Genomic DNA, 18,308 nt, shown 5'->3' with positions numbered 1-18,308 from the left:
TTATTCTAAATATCCTGAATCATTTTTTTAAAATTAGGAATGAGAAAAGAAGATAATAATTTTTAATAAGGTTTAAAGGTTTTTAATAATAAATAAAACTTGCATCCGAATCATTTTAAGATATAGTTGAGGTTCCTATCAACATAAAATGAACGTAGTAATAACGTCAGCAAATTGAGACATTTTCAAATTCCAAAAATTCGTCTACAGTTATTCTAAATATCCTGAATCATTTTCTTAAAATTAGGAATGAGAAAAGATAATAATTTTTAATAAGGCTAAAAGGTTTTTAATAATAAATAAAACTTGCATCCAAATCATTTTAAGATATAGTTGAGGTTTCTATCTACATAAAATAAACGCAGTAATAACGTCAGCAAATTGAGACATTTTCAAATTCCAAAAATTCGTCTACAGTTATTCTAAATATCCTGAATCATTTTTTTAAAATTAGGAATGAGAAAAGAAGATAAAACTTGTATCCAAATCATTTTAAGATAAAGTTTAGGTTTCTATCTAAATAAAACGAACGTAGTAATAACGTTAATTACTTGAGACATTTTCAAATTCCGAAAATTCGTCAACAGTTATTCTAAATATCCTGAATCATTTTTTTTAAAATTAGGAATGAGAAAAAAAGATTACATTTTATATTGAAAATTGATTAAATATTAAAATTATTTATCTTTAATAAGGTTAAAAGATTTTTAATAATACATAAAACTTGTATCCATATCATTTTAGGATGAAGTTAAGGTTTCTACCTAAAACTAATGAACGTAGTGGATAACGTTAGTAAATTGAGACATTTTCAAATTCCAAAAATTCGTCTACAGTTATTCTAAATAACCTGAATCATTAAATTTTATATTGAAAATTGAATTATTGATTAAATGTTAAAAATAACAATTAATAAGATTAAAAGGTTTTCAATAATAAATAAAATTTGTATTTGATTATACTAGATACTAATACAGTAAATATGTACTTAATATAAGATTTGACAGAGCAAGAACAGACAGAAAAAAAAACTTAATCAATCAAAAGAATAATTTATAACAGAAGTGAAAGTAGTTTGACAACCTAATACTACCCCAGTGACTGACAAAAACAATTTTTAAAAATTACCTTTAATTTTTGGAAGTTATTTATTCCAGTTAATACGAAAGCTCCCAAAGTAACCTCACTTTTCACAAAGTAAACCCATTTTACGTTAAATGACTCAGAAACAAAAATATTTATTAAAAATCTAAAAAAACAGTCATAAGTATAATTCTTAACCATCTTTCAAAAAATGCTGATTTCAGAATTTTATTGGTTTAGTTTCGTCAAAAAAATAATAATAATTAAAATTCTAAACTAAACCCCATCATAAACATCTAATTTTAAAAAGATAACGATAGGACAAAGAGGTCTCTTAAAAGATAAATTAACTTTATTTGAATAGATGCTTACTGTTTTAGTTTGAAACTGTTTCCTTCCTGGTGCGAGTGAAAAAGAATTTAATCCGGGTCTTCTACTTTTCATACCAACATCCAAGCAACTAAATAAGCAAAAATAATTTATATTAAAATAAACAACATTTGCTTATGTTTTGAAAATCATTTTCAAATTGGGCTATTTTGAAATAAAATTCAATATACACCGAAGAGCCATTACATTATGACCACCCTCCATCTATAACAGGGGTTTCCAATTTATATGAGACCGGAGGCCACAATTAAAAACACATATCAAATGGCGGGCCGCAACTTTATCAAAATTGTATGTAGGACTCTTATATGTTTGAAGGAACATTAAGTATTACTGCTAGATTTTTACCAAGTTGTACAAAACAAAAGTATTGAATTACAAATTAAAATAAGAAGTAGATTTTTAAAAATATTTAATTGTTATTAATAATATTTTTAAAAATATTAAATAGTAAAAATTCGGGCTACAATAACTTTAATGTTCACCCATGTATTGAACAATTAATGTGCAACAGATATCTAATTGTTAAGACATAAGACTTTAAAAAGGTTGGTATTAAAACTTACATAGTAGCACACAAAATGTTTAATGAGAAAATTGAGGTGTGTCTGCTACAACCACCTGAGAATAGATACAGTCAATTCGCTATAACTCGAAGTACGATAACTCGAATATTACTATAACTCGATTTTTTTATGAGGTCCCGACCCTTTTATCTTCAATTTCATGTTAATTATTCTCGATTACTCGAATTTTACTCCCTTTAATTCGATTTTTTTGGATCTTTTAAAGCAAGAAAAAAAAACTAGGATTTGATATCTTATATCTGATATTATCTGATATCATATTATCCTTTGCAACACACACACAATGTCTTTCGCACTCTTCATGGAGAAAGCTAAAGCTGTCCCTCTTGAAGTATGTGAACAGTGGTTAAATGAAACGTTACCAAATTTACTTCAAGGATACAGTTAAAATGATGTTTTCAATATTGATGAAATGTGTCTATTTTTTAAATGTCTTCCAAATAAGACTATGATGTTTAAGGATGAAAACTGCTCAGGGGGTAAAATGAGCAAGGAACGTTTGACTGTCCTAGTTGAAAGAAATGCGTCTGGGACAGAGAAATTACCCATACTTGTTATCGGAAAATACCGAAATCCCCGATGTTTCAAGAATGTAAAAATGTATCCTTTGGATTACAAGTCTAACAAAAAGTTTTGGATGACATCAGTTTTATTTGAAGACTATGTAAGAAAATTGGATCGGAAATTCTTCGCTAAAAAAAGAAAAGTGATACTCTTTATGGATAATTGCACAGCGCATAGTGATCTACCTAATTTGAAAGCAGTAAACTTGCAGTTTCTCCCTCCAAACACAACAGCAAAATTGCAGCCGATGAACCAAGGTATCATAAATTGCTTCAAACAGTCTTATCGTAAATGGCTAGTCAGAAAAATGATCTTAAATATTGTAAGCATTTAGAGCATTTGTAATTAATAAGCATTAATTAAATAATCCGACAATATTTTGAAAGCCTAAAACCGAAACTATCGGTAAGTCGAACTTCCGATATGTCGAAGTTTTTCGTCAGTCCTATCAGATTCGAGTTATCGCGAATTCACTGTATTTACATTTTAAATTTAAAATTTACAAGTGTGTGTGTAAATATTTTCGTCCAAAATGAGTGGTTTCAAAAAGTTAAATCTGATACGCACGTGCTAAATTATATTAACAAAATACAAAAAAATGAAATGAAAAAGAGCAACATACACGATTATTTTTGTATTTGAATAAATACTTTCTTGGATGCAAAACCTGAGAAAAAAAATTTTTTGTACCGTTGGTATGTTAAATTTCACAGAAATGAAGAAATTAGGTTTTTGTTAACGAGAAAAGTATTTAAAACCCATATAGATCTTTTACGAAAATTTTCCGCAAAAAAGTGACAACTCATGTATTTTAGTTCGCGGGCCACAAAGAAAGGCTTCACGGGTCGGATGCGGCCCCCGGGCCGCGAGTTGGAAACCCCTGATCTATAACAATGGGCTCGCCCAGGTTTTCATGGTTTCTCGCCCAGGAACAATGCTTTCATGGGGGCACATTAGGATCCATAATCCTCATAGAACAATCCCTGACGTCTGTAAGCTACTTGAGCATAGTTTCAGACCAGGTTCACCCATTCATGGCAACAGTTTTTCCTGCGGGGGATGGTGTTTACCAACAGTATAATGCACCATGTCATAAGGGTCGAATCGTCGAGGAACATTCCAGTGACTTTCAAGTCATGTCTTGGCCCCAAATTCACCTGACCTTAATCCAATAGATCATTTGTGGTCCTACTTGGAAAACCAAATTCGTGCTGCCACGCTACCATCCGTATGGAAGCATATTTGTTTGGTTTTCATGGACGTGGTGCCGTCCATAAGCCTTTGATTACTTTATCCAACAACGCTGTTTGGCTCATTTGGTGCAAGGCCCGTCGAAATCGTGCTGTAGATAAGTTCTCTAGAGGGAACAAGTTCTCTAGAGGGAGGAACAGAGGTTCAATCTCTACCAGTCGGACGGCAAGAGGATTTCGCGTATGCCAGTAGGAGAACTCCTTTTGCCAGAATGCATTGTGCCTAGTGTAAAGTTTTTTTTTGGAGGTGGAATTATAGTGCTGGGATGTTTCTAGTGGTATGAACTGAGACTCTTGATCCCAATTCATGGTAAGCTCAACGCAGACTCCTATTCTACTATTCAAGAGAACAATGTGCTTCCTTAAGCGGTAGCAATTTTTCGGATAGAATCATTTTTACTTCCAGGATAACAATGCCACTTGTTATGCTACGAGGTCCACCATGGACTGGTACGATGACAACGGGGCAGACCGAATGGATTGGCCTACCTAAAGTCCAGATCTGAATCCTATCGAAAATCTTCAGAACGAGTTGGATTGCCGAGTTAAGGTATGCAGCTATCGTCTAAAATCGGAGAAGGAACTTACATGTTTCCTCCAAGCCAAGTGGAAGAAAAAACAACTGTTAACATCAGCCAAACACTTGAGGAAAGCGTGTCCTTGAGGGATAAAGCTGTAATTGCCTCAAATGGAGGCTCTACCGACTATTAAATATGAATAAAATGTGTTCGTCTCTTATCTCATGTATCCAATTACTTATTGGTAATTATCTACTGGTTGCAAAAATGCTTGGAAACGGACAAATATCTTTAAAAATGTGCAATGCATAAAAAAGGAATATTAAAAGAAAGGTCCACCCTAATTAGCATTTGATCTATTGATCGGATTTTCACATTCGATGACTCAGTCTTAGTGCTTTGATAGGGAGACCTCAAACGTGCTAATTAATTTGCACAGACTATATTTTAAATTGAGAAATCAGACACAAAACGTACTTTCTTTGAATAAACATAACTTTTTTTCGATGCACTTGACCCCCAAAGTATAGGGGGTAGCCGCAATCTGGAAAATATGGTTCTAATAGTTTGATCAGGAGAACGCTCCTGACCGAAAGTTTGGACCCTTTAATGTTAATTTTACTTTTTGCGTATTTCGATAAATCTCGAGAATTTTTTTAACCGAATTAAAAAAAAATGGCGCACAATTATAAAGTTCGGTTTTTCAAAGATAAATCTATGCAAAAAATAACTTTTAAAAATTTTTTATTATTTTTTATCATTTTATTTACTAATGGTCGAAAAATGTTCAATTGTAAGGTATAAAATTTTTGCATAATTTTAAAGAATGTAACTTTACGTAGAAAAATACAAAATTTGACAAAAATCGGTTGAATAGTTCATGAGAAATTGAATTTCAAAAGTTTTTAGATATTTAAAATTCGATTTTTCAAGAACTTATTCTACTGATTTTGTTCAAATTTTGTATTTTGCCTTGCAAAATTATATTCTTTAAAATGACATACCTGCCAACTTTTATTCCTTCCGAGGATGATTTTCCCCAGTGGTAGTAAAACGGAATGTAAATTATAATTTTAGGCAGAAACATAACTTGTATTTTGAGAACACTTCTGCGGTCTACCAAAACAGTGTTCCATATTAATATATATATATATACTTATTTTTTTAAAAAATAGTGGTGATCAAGGAGATTATAAATTTAATTTATAAATGCAAGGAATATATAGAAAGAGCACATTTTACTACCACTTTAAATAAAGAATTGGGCCATCATTAAATAAAATAAAAAATAATAAATATTTACTAAAAGTTATATTTTGCACGGAATTGTCTTTGGATAAACTAATATTATAACTGTGTGCAAAAATTTTTCATTTCGGTTTTAAAGTTCTCGAAAAATAACGAAATATGCAAAAAGTAAAATTAACGTTAAGAGGTCCAAACTTTGGAGCGCTTTCCTGATCAAACTATTGGGACCATATTTTAGAGGTCCGATATTCGAATCCGTTGAAAAAGGGTACGTTTATTCAGAGAAAGTATGTTTTTGTGTGTGATTTCGTAATTTAGCATATTTGAGGTCACCCCCTCAAACCATCAAGATTGAATCCTAGAACGTGAAAAGATCCGATTATTAGATCAAAAATTACTTAGAATAGACAGTTTTTCTTTCTCGTCTTTTTTTTTTTTTTTTTTTTGCGCATTGCACATTAAAGCAAAAAAGAGAAATTAGGCGCATTCAATATTTTTTTAAAGCTATTCAATACCAAATTCGAGTTTTATCCCCTGGCAACAAGGTGGGGGGGGAGGCTAATAAAATACTCTTTTCGAAATTTATAAATAAAAATCTTTTATAAGGAAATATATTAGTTCAACAGGTAACTTTTCAGGTTCAACTGTAACTTTTTATAATATCTATACAAAGTAATTCCTTGCAGCAGTCTATCGGTGAGTTTTTGAATCTGGATATCTGTCTAAATGTGTGTTTACGAAAATGAACAAAGCACAAAATGCATATGATTCAAAATCGGTTTTTAAAAAAATAGACATTGATGTTTAAAAAAATGGACATAGCATTTGATTCCGATTTTCAAACTTTTCTAATGAAAATTGGTCCTTTTTTTTCGGATGCAGCTTAAAATGCTTGTTTACGAAAATGGATACAGCAGAAAATGTGTGTTTGCGAAAAAGTACGCAGCATTAAATGAGTGCATACAAAAATGGGCAAAGGAAAAAAAATTAGCCTGATTAGTTTTTAACCCGAATTTAACAATTAAACGAGAAATTATTGCTTACTTTCCTTACTTATTTAAACACTATGTATAATCATTACGGACCAAATTCCGGAATGGGTGGCAAAGTATATTAAACATGTAACTTTTCAGGATATATATATATATATATATATATATATATGTATATATATATATATATATATATATATATATATATATATATATATATATATATATATATATATATCGTCGTTGAACCGTCGACCCAATTTTTGTGTTTACGACTACTAATGTTCAACTCCATAGCCTTGGAATTTTGAACCAATCCAGAAGGCAAGGAAACTCCTGGATCAGTACCCCCAGAGGTATTGATTAGTAATGGGAACATGGAGGACTTTACGACTCGACAGATTTAACGTGCATCAGTCACCATTTACTACACGGGGATCGAACCCACGAACTCTTGGACATGAGCCCAGATTAAAGAAGTTTGAAAGATGGAGTTAAATGCCGTGCCCATTTTCGTAAACGTGCATTTCAAGCTGTGTCAACTTTTGTAAGCATACATTTTGAGTACGCTATACCACAGGAGAAACTTTGCGTCACCAATTCTCTTTTATCTCCATTACTAATTTACAGTATAAAAAAAGTGAATTCAGACAAGCCTAGAGTAATCCATGAAGTTTCAAATAATGAAAATAAATTTTTAAATCAAGAAAATGAAAATAAATTATGGGAAGATTACTTAGGATTAGGCAATGTAGAAGTTCTCTTTGATTAATTTGCATGTATTGTGGCATTTAAAAAAAAAAAAAAAAAAAAAAAACAATTGGTAATTTCAACTTTGTGGCTTACTCTAGATTTGTTTGAGCACACTATATTTTGTTGTTGTTTCAAATTTTAAATTAGATTAAATTTTAAATTAGCATTCAAATCGGTGCAGATTTAACTGTTTCATCTATGATGTTTTATCGTTGTTCAATGATTGGAAAATCGCCAAGTGCCAAATTAGCAAATTATGATTAATATGTATGTTATGAAATCCGGTTTATTCCCGGGAATAAACCGGGCTTTTTGGGAAGGAAATTTTGAAATTTGTTGGTTTTTCGTTCCTATGAGATTAATTCTCATTCAAAGCAATGCATAAGAAAGATATTTAAGAAAATTTCAGGTAAAAAAGTGAATTTATGTGGGAAATGCAGATAAAATAAAATATAAATTTCAAACAGTAGATATATTTATTTAAATTTCTTCTATAGAAAAATAGCACAACTTAGAAAATTTAAAATCATAATAAGTCATTAGTAAATTCTTCATACAATGTTTACATACCTTATTATATTGTGCGCCATAATGGTTGTTATAGTTGTCGAGATTGCAGAATAGTGCAACGAGCTCTCTGCGCTAACCTATAGCCCTGTGTTTCTATTACTGAAGCGCCGCAGTGGACTGATCGTTAAGACACGGTTCCCAGCAGATCACCAAGGACAAGCATCACCGGCTGCGGTCAGTGTGCGGGTGGGTGACCACTTGGGTCAGTCTGCGTAGGGACCGAGGGTGTGCGGTATTGGTTCTCGTTAAATTGTTCTACCGTAAAGTGCTCGACCTCGCGTGCAGGTCGTCGGGCTACCGAAGCGGACATGCCATCCCCTCTGCAAAGGATCAAAATTGTGATGGCATGTCTTTGTATCATCCTATGGGATGTTTCCCAGACCGTCGCCAATAGCCCATTGTGCAGCTCTAGTGCGATGTAAATAAACAACAACAACAGCACAAACTAAAGAAAGGCAGCAAAAAGATACGACCAGGATTACGGCGAGATTCGAACCCGCCACCTCCACACTTCCTTTCAGTCTAAGAAGCCCCAAATAACTTCTAACCGATTTATGATGCTACGAAAACTTCCGAAATGTCCAGGGTGTTGTTGTTGTTGTTGATTTACGTCGCACTAGAGCTGCACAATGGGCTATTGGCGACGGTCTGGGAAACATCCCTGAGGATGATCCGAAGACATGCCATCACAATTTTGATCCTCTGCAGAGGGGATGGCACCCCCGCTTCGGTAGCCCAACGACCTGCGCGCGAAGTCGAGCACTTTACGGTAGCACAGTTTAACGAGGACCAATACCGCACACCCTCGGCCCCTACGCAGACTGATCCAAGTGGGTCACCCACCCGCACACTGACCGCAGCCAGTGATGCTTGACTTCGGTGATCTGATGAGAACCGTGTCTTAACGATCAGTCCACTGCGGGACTCCAGGGTGTCAGAGAAATTAAGTCTTGAATTATCACAAAGAAAGTCACTGGCTCGAGCCCCGAACAACTGAGAAAACTCATTATTTACAAGCAAGCATCATGCATGCACTAAACCAGTGTTTCCCAACCTTTTTATCACCGCAGACCTGTCAACTTTTGATAATTTTACCGTGGCCCGCTGTGGGGGGGGGGGGCGTTGATTTATTAATTTTAATTTAATTGTATTTAATCATGCCTTCAAAATAAAATACAGTTACACAAAATATAAAGTGATTTAACATTTTAACTTGCTAGAACGTTAAATCAATGCGAACCCTGAGCTTGTTTCTTTGTAATGAGACGGTTCCATCTGGGGGTATTCGGAGACAATGACACCCGAATTGTGTTGTTTATGTCCAGTTAATTCCGTTGCTTTGTTTTGGTTGCTGTTACTGCAGAAAACCACGCTTCACACAGATAGGTTGTCAGAAATGCCAATAGGGATTTAAGTTCTGTGGTGGCAATCTTGGGGTATTCTGATGCTAGATTAGCCCGATTTGTTGACAAATGGATCGCAGATTTATTCCTTACCAGTTTGTGGGTCTTTTGTTTTTGGAAAGTAGCGCTCGAAATCTTTTAAAAGCAAGGACAGGTGATCGTGCACCAACTGGGAGAGTGAATGTTCAGGCTCAGCGGCCCAGTATCATTTGATCCACGGACCGGGGGTTGGGGAACACTGCACTAAACCGAAGTAGGACAATTTCAATAGATTTTAAATTCAATTTGGTGAAACCAGAGTTTCTGAGGAAACTACGATCGAGAACTTCAACTGAAAAGGATAGAAGTTCGTGATTCGAAATCATTAGAAAAGATTTTAGCACAAGCTAATGGCATGCAATCGCTTAGCTAATGTGAAGTTCCTACTTCAATTGAAATACTGTATTTGCTTGTAAACATTTCCGTTACTACAGAGCATGAACTTTCGAACTTTTCTGTCGCAATCCGGGACTATTGCCTATCGGTTAACCCAGTCTTTAAGATTTAAATTTATTTATTCACGCATGCACATTTAAGCTTATTTACTCAATGCAATACAAGACTGCAGCAGAGAAAGCGAATAGCTTTAAAAAAAAAACATTTACTTTATTTATTTACTCACATACATATGGAGCAGTGATAGTCTGGCTGGTAGGGCGTAAGGCTCATATCCGAGAGGTTGTGAAATCGATCTCCGCCAACCGAATACTCCCCGTGCACAAAATGGTAACTGCCGCACGCTAAATTTGTTAGGGTCACAAAGTTCTCCAAGTTCCCATAACAAACCAATACCTCTGGGGGTGCTAGATCGGAGATTCATCGTACTCTGGTTCAAGCCAAAACTACGATCTGTGAATGTGTCCTTGTAAAGCGGGATGTATCGTATGTGTGTTGTCCCCGGATCAGACCGTCGTCAGTAGCTCATTGAGCAGCTCTAGTACGGCGTAAATAAAAGCACCGTACCGTATCGTATCACATACATATGCAAGTTCGTAGGCTCAATACATAGAACGACTTGCAGAACTTTCTAGTATAAAAGGGCAACACAAATGAGAGGACAGCACAAGGATACAGCCAGGATTACGGCGAGATTCAACCTATTCCCATCAATGCCTGGTTTTTCGTAAAGCCTGAGAGGCCTCTTCATTGGGTTCCCTCATTTCTGAGGGAAACCTAATAATTTTTATTTGTTTTTTTTTTTTTTTTTTTTTTTTTTTGCTTAAGACTTATCTATTAGAATTACTATGTGTAAATGAAGATTAAAATAAATATAAGCTCAAATTTGCAAAAATATCGTAATTTTTTTATAAGTACCGTCATTTGGGATGACTTTGTGCAAACTGTCATTTTTTCAATTACTAACATTATAATAATTAAAAACAAAAAATTATGCACGATTTGTTATCTCAATTGATAAGACTTTTGAAGTATAACCTACCTTCCTGGCCAGGATAACTAGAACTTCTTCAACCGAGCAGACTTTCCAGCCTTCGATTTTGCAACGCTAAAAAATTTGAAACTGTTTGTAACTTGAGCTCACAATTTTCCAAGAACGATGATGTTTACATTACCAGTTATTGGTAAACCATTAGTTCGTTATGTTGACAACTCAAATCAGTTGATACCGAGCTTTAAAAAAATACCCCTAGATGGCACGACACAAAAATTGAAAAAATGACAGTTTGCACTAAGTCACCCCATCTAACGGCAATTTAAAAACACTTTATTATTAAAGAACAGGTAAATTTTGTTTAAAGAAATGAGCAGGGGTCCCTTGACAGTTCTGTACCTAGGGTAGCCGCATTTTTAGATCAGGCCCTGACTACTATCACGCTTCAGAATGCATGGCGGAAGAGTGATACTACACAGCCATGGAGATTCCAAAGCAATTAATTGAGGTAAGACCAACTTGCTGCTTATTTGTATCTATTTATTGATTGTTTCACATATATATCCAGGCTTGGGTGTTCATTAAAAGGTAAGATTAATAAGTCCTTGTCAAATTGATAGCTCAACTTTTTCAAAATTAGTATCCATAAGATATTAGTATAAAAAAAAAACTCTTGAGTAACAAAAATCTAAAATACAATCTACCTAAAAATATTGAATTTATATGTGAAATGTAGATACAAGAAAATATAACTTTTAAAAAGATATATTTATTCAAAACACTTTTATATAAAAATAGCACATCTTAGAAAATTTTAAATAATAATAAATCATAAAATTTTTAGCTGTACAAATACTCTCATTTTATACTTTTAAATTTCAACAACAAATCATAAAGAAACACCTGAAGAAGTGTATTTTTTTTTTCAAAAATAATTCCACAGATATTTAAAAAAAGCTTACTAAAGTTGGGGTAATGAAAGATCACACTTATTTTAATCAAATGCTAAAAAAAAGAAACATTTAGTTTTTTGAATTCTAAAAAGTAAATAAAAAACTTTTACTATTTATAGAGAACTAAAGAAATATTGTACATATTTACAAAAAATTTCAGCACAAGTTTTTTTCACTTGGCACAAAATTTGAGCGTAAAAAAAAAAATTAAGAATGTTCATTAATATTAAGGCTCTTAAGAAAAACTGTAAATATCTCTTTTGCTAATTCTACTTAAGCATTGATTTCAGTGCAAAGGAAACATCTAAGTTCACAAAAAAGTTTTACATACAATTATTTTTCAACACATTTAACCCACAAATAATTATAATACATAAATAAAACAATTGCTTAAATGTTAAATAAAACAAAAAAAATTCGTTCTAAATCAATAGATATTGTAGTGATAGCTGATGTGTAATAAACAGAAGGTGTAAAAATAAAATAATTTAAAATATGCGTCTTCTTTAATGTTTGATCTACAAGTTTCAACATATGGATTAGTTTTTTGTTAATTCCTTAAATGTGCCACAAAGTTTTAAAAAAGTGAGCAATTTTTAACGCAATTGCAATTTTCTACTAAAACATAAGCAGTAAAAAATAGTGGAATTAATAAAACTGATAATGCACAGTAATATCACATTTGCTAAAAATTTGATTGAATAAAACATTTGACTAGCAAAAGTTTAAAAAATTTTCAAACAAGGAATTATAATTTAATTCCAAAGAGTCATGTATTTATAAAAAAAAACAAGTTGCTTATCACAAACTAAAACAAAATACTTCAAACGAACAAAAATGTTGAATAAAATATTAATACATAAAATTATTAAGCAGTTTTGAAATGAAAATGGTAACAAGCTAGCGAGAAATGTTAACTTAATTCCAAAGGGTCATACAGATTAAAAAAGGGCCAGTTATTTATCACAAACTAAGACAAAATGTTTCAAACAAAAAGTATGTTGAATAAAACCTTAATACATAAAATTTCAGTTATGAGATGAAAGTAGCGACAAGCACACATAGAAGTTTCAATAAATGAAATACCTTAAAAGTATTAAAACACAAATCGAAATATATAGCTAAAATATGTTTAGTCTTTATGCAATTTAATTTAAAATGCTCTGAAAACTACTAATTTCAAAAACAAATGTAATTGTATTAAAAGAACTAAAAAAAAAACTATTTTGTTAACTTCAAGAGCATTTTTGTGTTACAAAATTTCTTTTCATACTATACAAATCAATAATAAAATAAAAAATTATGAGGAATGAAAATAAATTTTACATAAAAAATAAATATTAAGAATAGATTGAATCCATAGAGTACCATCTGATATTGCTTCATAGGAAAATGTTTGGAAAATATTTAATTTAAAACTATAATGAACATAACAGAAATAAGTTTTAAGAAAATTAAACAGATATAAAAATTAAAACTGGAAGTAAAAAATTTTTTTTTAAATTCTACACAAACTAGATATTTTAAAGAAACCATCTATCATTAAAAACATATATATTGAAACTTTATTTACAAAGAAACGTTCTCAAAAATTTTATTCTTTTTTAACATTGTAATGAAGATAAAAAGATAAATAAATTTAAGAAGAGTTAAAAACATACAAAAATAAAAAGTTATTCCAAATACAGAATAAATACGAGAGGTAGGTAAAAGACAATGAGAATAACATTTTTTAAAAATTGAATTCAATGTCAAAAAAAAAAGACATTTTTTAAAAGTATAAATTCGATTTTGTCCATAATCTAATTGTATAATTTCTATCACTAACTGAGATAATCTCAGACAGAATTATTGTGATTTGCAAGCGATGTTTGTCGTATGTTAAAAGGCAATGTATGAAGACGGCCTTGATAAGCATTTGACAAAGTTCTGAAACTTCTGTCAGGCGGAGGAGCAGATCTTTGAATTTCTGAATTGAGCAAAGGAGTTGTTTCTGATTGATTATTGGTAACAGCAGAGATTTCAGCTTGAGCTGATTCTTGATTTAAATTAACTTGCTTTTTACACATAGGGCAGATTCGTCTATTTTCAGTTAACCATTGATCAATACAAGTAGCGTGATAAGCTGCAATATAGAATAATAAAAACTAACAAAGATGATACTGAAACGAATAAAATGGATAACATTTCATTATTAAGAATAATATTTTTATGAAGAGTTTTTCGAAAATTTTTTAAATATTTAAATTTAAATATTATTACCAGAACATGGTTAGGTACTGATACTTGCCAACTTATTCCAATTTATCGAAACAATTTTATTAGAGTTTTAGAGAGATAGTAAATTTTTTGATCAAACATTTAATTATAGATTTAATAAATTGAATTTAGAATGATTTTTTTCACTACTACAAACAAACAACTTAAATTTATATACAAAATCCAATTATTGATAGGAGAAAATTTTTAAGTGAAGGTAAAATTGAACAAATTATGTTTAACTTAAATTGCCACTTGATACCACTTTAAATATGAAGGGAACTTTTGTGTTAACAACTATGGGTACAGAAGTTACTTTTAAATTATATTAAAACTTAATATTCTTTCTTGAAACTAATTATTTTATATTAGATTATGTTCACACATTTCAAAAGGCCATTCTATTTAACAGAAATGCTCTTCATTAGCAATAAGTACTGATTTTATAAAAATAGAATTTCATAACAAGATAGATAAAGCTGAAAAAGAAAAAAGAATCATTACACAAATTAAATTGTGCATGAAAACACCAATATTTAAAAGTTTGATTTCAATTACACTTTCAACAAATTTTATTTTCACAATTTTTGATGACTTAATTTAGTGTTAGATGTACAATGCGCAAAATAAAAAATGGACCAACCTGAATAACTTTTGACTAATGATCAGTTCTATGACTCTAGGGGTGTTCTCAAATATGATAATTAATAAGTGGAGACAATATTTTAAGTTACAAAATAAGACACAAAAACATACTTTCTCTTAATAAACAAAACTTTTTTAAAAACAGTCTTAGTTGTTAATAAGACAGACTTAAAATATGCTAATAATTAGTACCAACTAGAAATTAATTTACAAAATCAAACACAAAAACTTACCTTTATCAACTTAATCATAATCGTACTTTTATCAAATAAACAACTCTTAACGACGGATTTGGATATTTGGCCATAAATTTATGAAGTGTAGCCACAATCTCAAATTTATAGACCAATTTAGTCAAGAGAGTGTTTTATAGCTTAAGCTCCTTGGTGCTAATTTTACTTTTCGCATATTCAGCTATTTCTCAAGAACTTTTAAAAGCAATGAAAATTCCTACTCTATAGAATGAAACTAACTATCCAAAACTAATTTCATGCAAAAATTTTCATAATTATTGATTTTTTTCAGGGGGAGTAAACCATGTTGACGGTGTAGCGTATCTACCACTACAAAATTACAACTACAATTCACTAGTATATAAGAAATGTTAACTCGATTCTATGGTGGGGTACCTTTACATAGATGGCGGTTGACATTGTCGATAATACCACCCCACATTGGTGACCCGGATGTGATGTGAACACGCCTACCTGGGCAGTAATGCCCACTTCGATATGAACATGCCTATCTTGACAGTAACGCCCACTTTGATCTGAATACGCCTACTTAGTTGGATGGTCCACATTGAACAGTTGACTTGCTACTTGTGACTGCAACATCATCCACCTCCTAGCGCTGTTGCTGCTCAGTTTCAATCACGCACAACGCATACACTCGACTGCTAAAGGCAACACAGAAGCAACTATGACCGTGAAGTTAATACACCTCTCACATTCAGCACTCAGAAAGTACGGTGGTCTTAATACAACTCTCCCGGCTTTACACAAAAACAGCAATGATTCAACTAGAGGTATCCATTCATCGAATTCTATCACAGATATAATTCTGGTGGGGGAGTACTGTATCTACCACTACAAAATTACAACTGCAATTCACTAGTATATAAGACATGTTAACTCGTATATAAGACATGTTAACTCTGTATTTTTGAATGGTTATTCAGGGTTCCCACACTATGATGAGATTGAAATTCAAGGACTTTCCAGGACTTTTCAAGGACCTCAACAAAATTTTCAAGGACCTTAATCTAAGACCAATTTTAAAAATTATTCTCTTCTATTTTACTAGAAGCAACAATGTTTGTTGTGGCAATAATTAATTTCAATTATAATACCTAAATGCTTTGCCTATATAGAGAGAAGAGAGTATATGTATTATGGACTAAAATTTATATTTTTTTAAAAACAACCCTACTGGTTTTACATATTAATTCACAAAATCATTTTCAGCACAATCTATAACTAATGGTAATGAGGTGTTAATGGTGAAATCCTTTAATCCTGTGTATTTTCATGTGAAGGCTGCATGAAAGACAGAGCTAAATCTTAGGTATTCCATATTTCATAACCCCTCCTCTCCTCTATTAAACATCGTTTCTGGAATTATTCATCCATAATTTACACAACCTTCTCTAAATGTTATGCAGCAACAATTCTTTCTGAAAATAAAAATTAGAAGGAACATATCCCATTTTCACCATGGTTAAAAGCATTATTCGTTATGTGTAATCCACAATTGCCAATGAATATGACCTGGTGGGAATATTTCTCTTTTAATTCACACTGAAGCTTCTAATAGAATTTCCAATTGACATAGGGTTCATCCATGGATAATTGAAGTATTTTAGAGAGCTTTTAACCATCATCCATGCATTTGTAAAAAGAGGACAAAATATTTTTTGCAGTTCCATGACCCATAAATTGGGAGGTAAGATACTTAGTGCAAACTTTATTATCAATTCCTTACCATAATGTCCATCTGCTTAGATTGTAGAGACTGATTTAACGTCTCATCAAAGAGTACAGTGTAGCAATCAACATTCTTCAGCTCATTTATAAGAATCCCTTTGAAGTATAGTGCCAATCCAAAGGAGCCCAAATAGGCTCACTTTGTGGCACTACAAAAAAAATTGTCTCGCTATACAGCTATCAGCAAACATTTTGGAGAATAATTTACTAATCCCTTCACTGGAGTTACATGAATAATTACTAGTGATGCACTTCAGACTCCAGAGAATTTCAGCATCAAGCACATTCCTTTTGACCAGATAAGAAGACAATGTTACTTCGGCCACTAAAGTTTCTGTTTCACATGGGGCGCACGATGTTGAAGGAGTATTTACACCAGATGAATTAGATGTTGATGTCTTTGGAAAAAGAGAACTCAGGGCATGAGACTGCTTTTTTGTTTTACCTTTCTTTCATGTGTGATTTCAGAGCAGATTCTTCCATTTTCGCGATATCGATCTCCTTCATGTATAATCGGCACTTGGCTCTGAACTTCTTTTCGTCATCGATAAAATCCATTCTTTATAAGCTTCATTATCCATCCATTGGGGATTAAAATAGCACTCCCCAGGCATAACTAGTCTAAACTACATAACACAAATACGAAGTCGTGCCTTTGCGAATACGCTTTACAATAAAGTTTTGAAATGACGCAAACATAAGGACAAGTGCGGATGGTAAAACGGCAAATTTATTGAAAACTACAAGGTACATATTGTTACGAAATTCGAGAGTATTCCAGTTTCGATAAGAAAAAAGAAGATCTAAGCTTATGCGACAGAAGATGAAGTGGAGTCTCGCCCCGAACACATTGATTGTCTGCTGTGCTCCGCGCGCTTGGCAGACACCAAGATGCTAGGCCCGGTTAGAAACGGTGGTGTTAAAAACCACATGAGAGAGCTCGGGAACAAAACAGAAAGAACGAGAAAGATCCGCGGGTGTTTTATAAAAAGGGCCGCCGACAGTATTGGACAAATTCAAGGACCTATCAAGTTTTTCAAGGACCTAAGACGCTTTTCAAGCACTTTCAAGGACCTAAATTTAGCACAAAAAAATTCAAGGACTTTCAAGGACTCTCAAGGACCGTGGGAACCCTGTTATTTATCAAGAATTATTTGACTGATCTTGTTCAAAATTTTTCATTTTGCCTTATACATTTACAAAGTTTAAAATGATATAAGAATTTGTATACCTTACCATTCAAAATTTTTTGACTAATATTAAACAAAAATAATGAAAATAATTATTAAAAATTTTTTTGAAAGGTATCATTTAGAACAAAAGTTATTCAGGATGTTATTTTATTTTTATTTATTAATTTTTTGTTCACTGTACAAGATCTGAAAAGGGACATACTGTGCCATACAAAAATCTGAAAAAAAACGATTATAAAGTTAAGTATCATACAGATATCATTCTTTAAGTTAACTCCATATTTCTTATTACAAAGTACCAATGTCATGTACCTTTGATAACAATTTTGAAGTAAATGGAGGTAACCTCTAAGAATGACCAACCTCTATCAATGACCATTTTACTGTGGAACAGAAAGTGTGGAGCAGAAATTATTATATTAGGTGCCTGCTTGAAGTCCAGCATCTCTAAGCGAAGATCATAAAAATGGTGTCCAGAAATAGAAA

The 18,308-nt window shown here is 32.2% G+C and overlaps 2 protein-coding genes across 3 annotated transcripts in view; both read right to left on the bottom strand.

The window, feature by feature from the left end:
• Positions 1–8,070, bottom strand: part of LOC107436635 (uncharacterized) — a 33,574-nt gene extending 25,504 nt beyond the window's left edge. For both annotated transcript variants that reach the window (XM_016048408.3, XM_043040292.3), the window contains exons 1-2: positions 7,956–8,070; positions 1,456–1,543 (exon numbers count right to left, since the gene is read on the bottom strand). In XM_016048408.3, the coding sequence (XP_015903894.1) occupies positions 1,456–1,543; positions 7,956–7,975 (108 nt within the window). In that variant the 5' untranslated portion in view covers positions 7,976–8,070. The remainder of the gene's footprint in view (positions 1–1,455; positions 1,544–7,955) is intronic.
• A 3,466-nt stretch (positions 8,071–11,536) lies between these two features.
• The window catches only part of LOC107436644 (E3 ubiquitin-protein ligase RNF13), a 31,540-nt gene continuing 24,768 nt past the window's right edge, over positions 11,537–18,308 (bottom strand). Inside the window, exon 10 of the mRNA XM_087155932.1 lies at positions 11,537–13,865. Coding sequence (XP_087012058.1) covers positions 13,579–13,865 — 287 coding nt within the window. The 3' untranslated portion in view covers positions 11,537–13,578. The remainder of the gene's footprint in view (positions 13,866–18,308) is intronic.

The sequence above is a fragment of the Parasteatoda tepidariorum genome, chromosome 12 (genome assembly GCF_982258835.1).
Source record: "Parasteatoda tepidariorum strain Cologne lab strain chromosome 12, Ptep-v5.0, whole genome shotgun sequence".
Classification (NCBI taxonomy): domain Eukaryota; kingdom Metazoa; phylum Arthropoda; class Arachnida; order Araneae; family Theridiidae; genus Parasteatoda; species Parasteatoda tepidariorum.
Note: the sequence above shows the minus strand (reverse complement) of the source record. Positions and strands in the feature narration are given on the sequence as shown.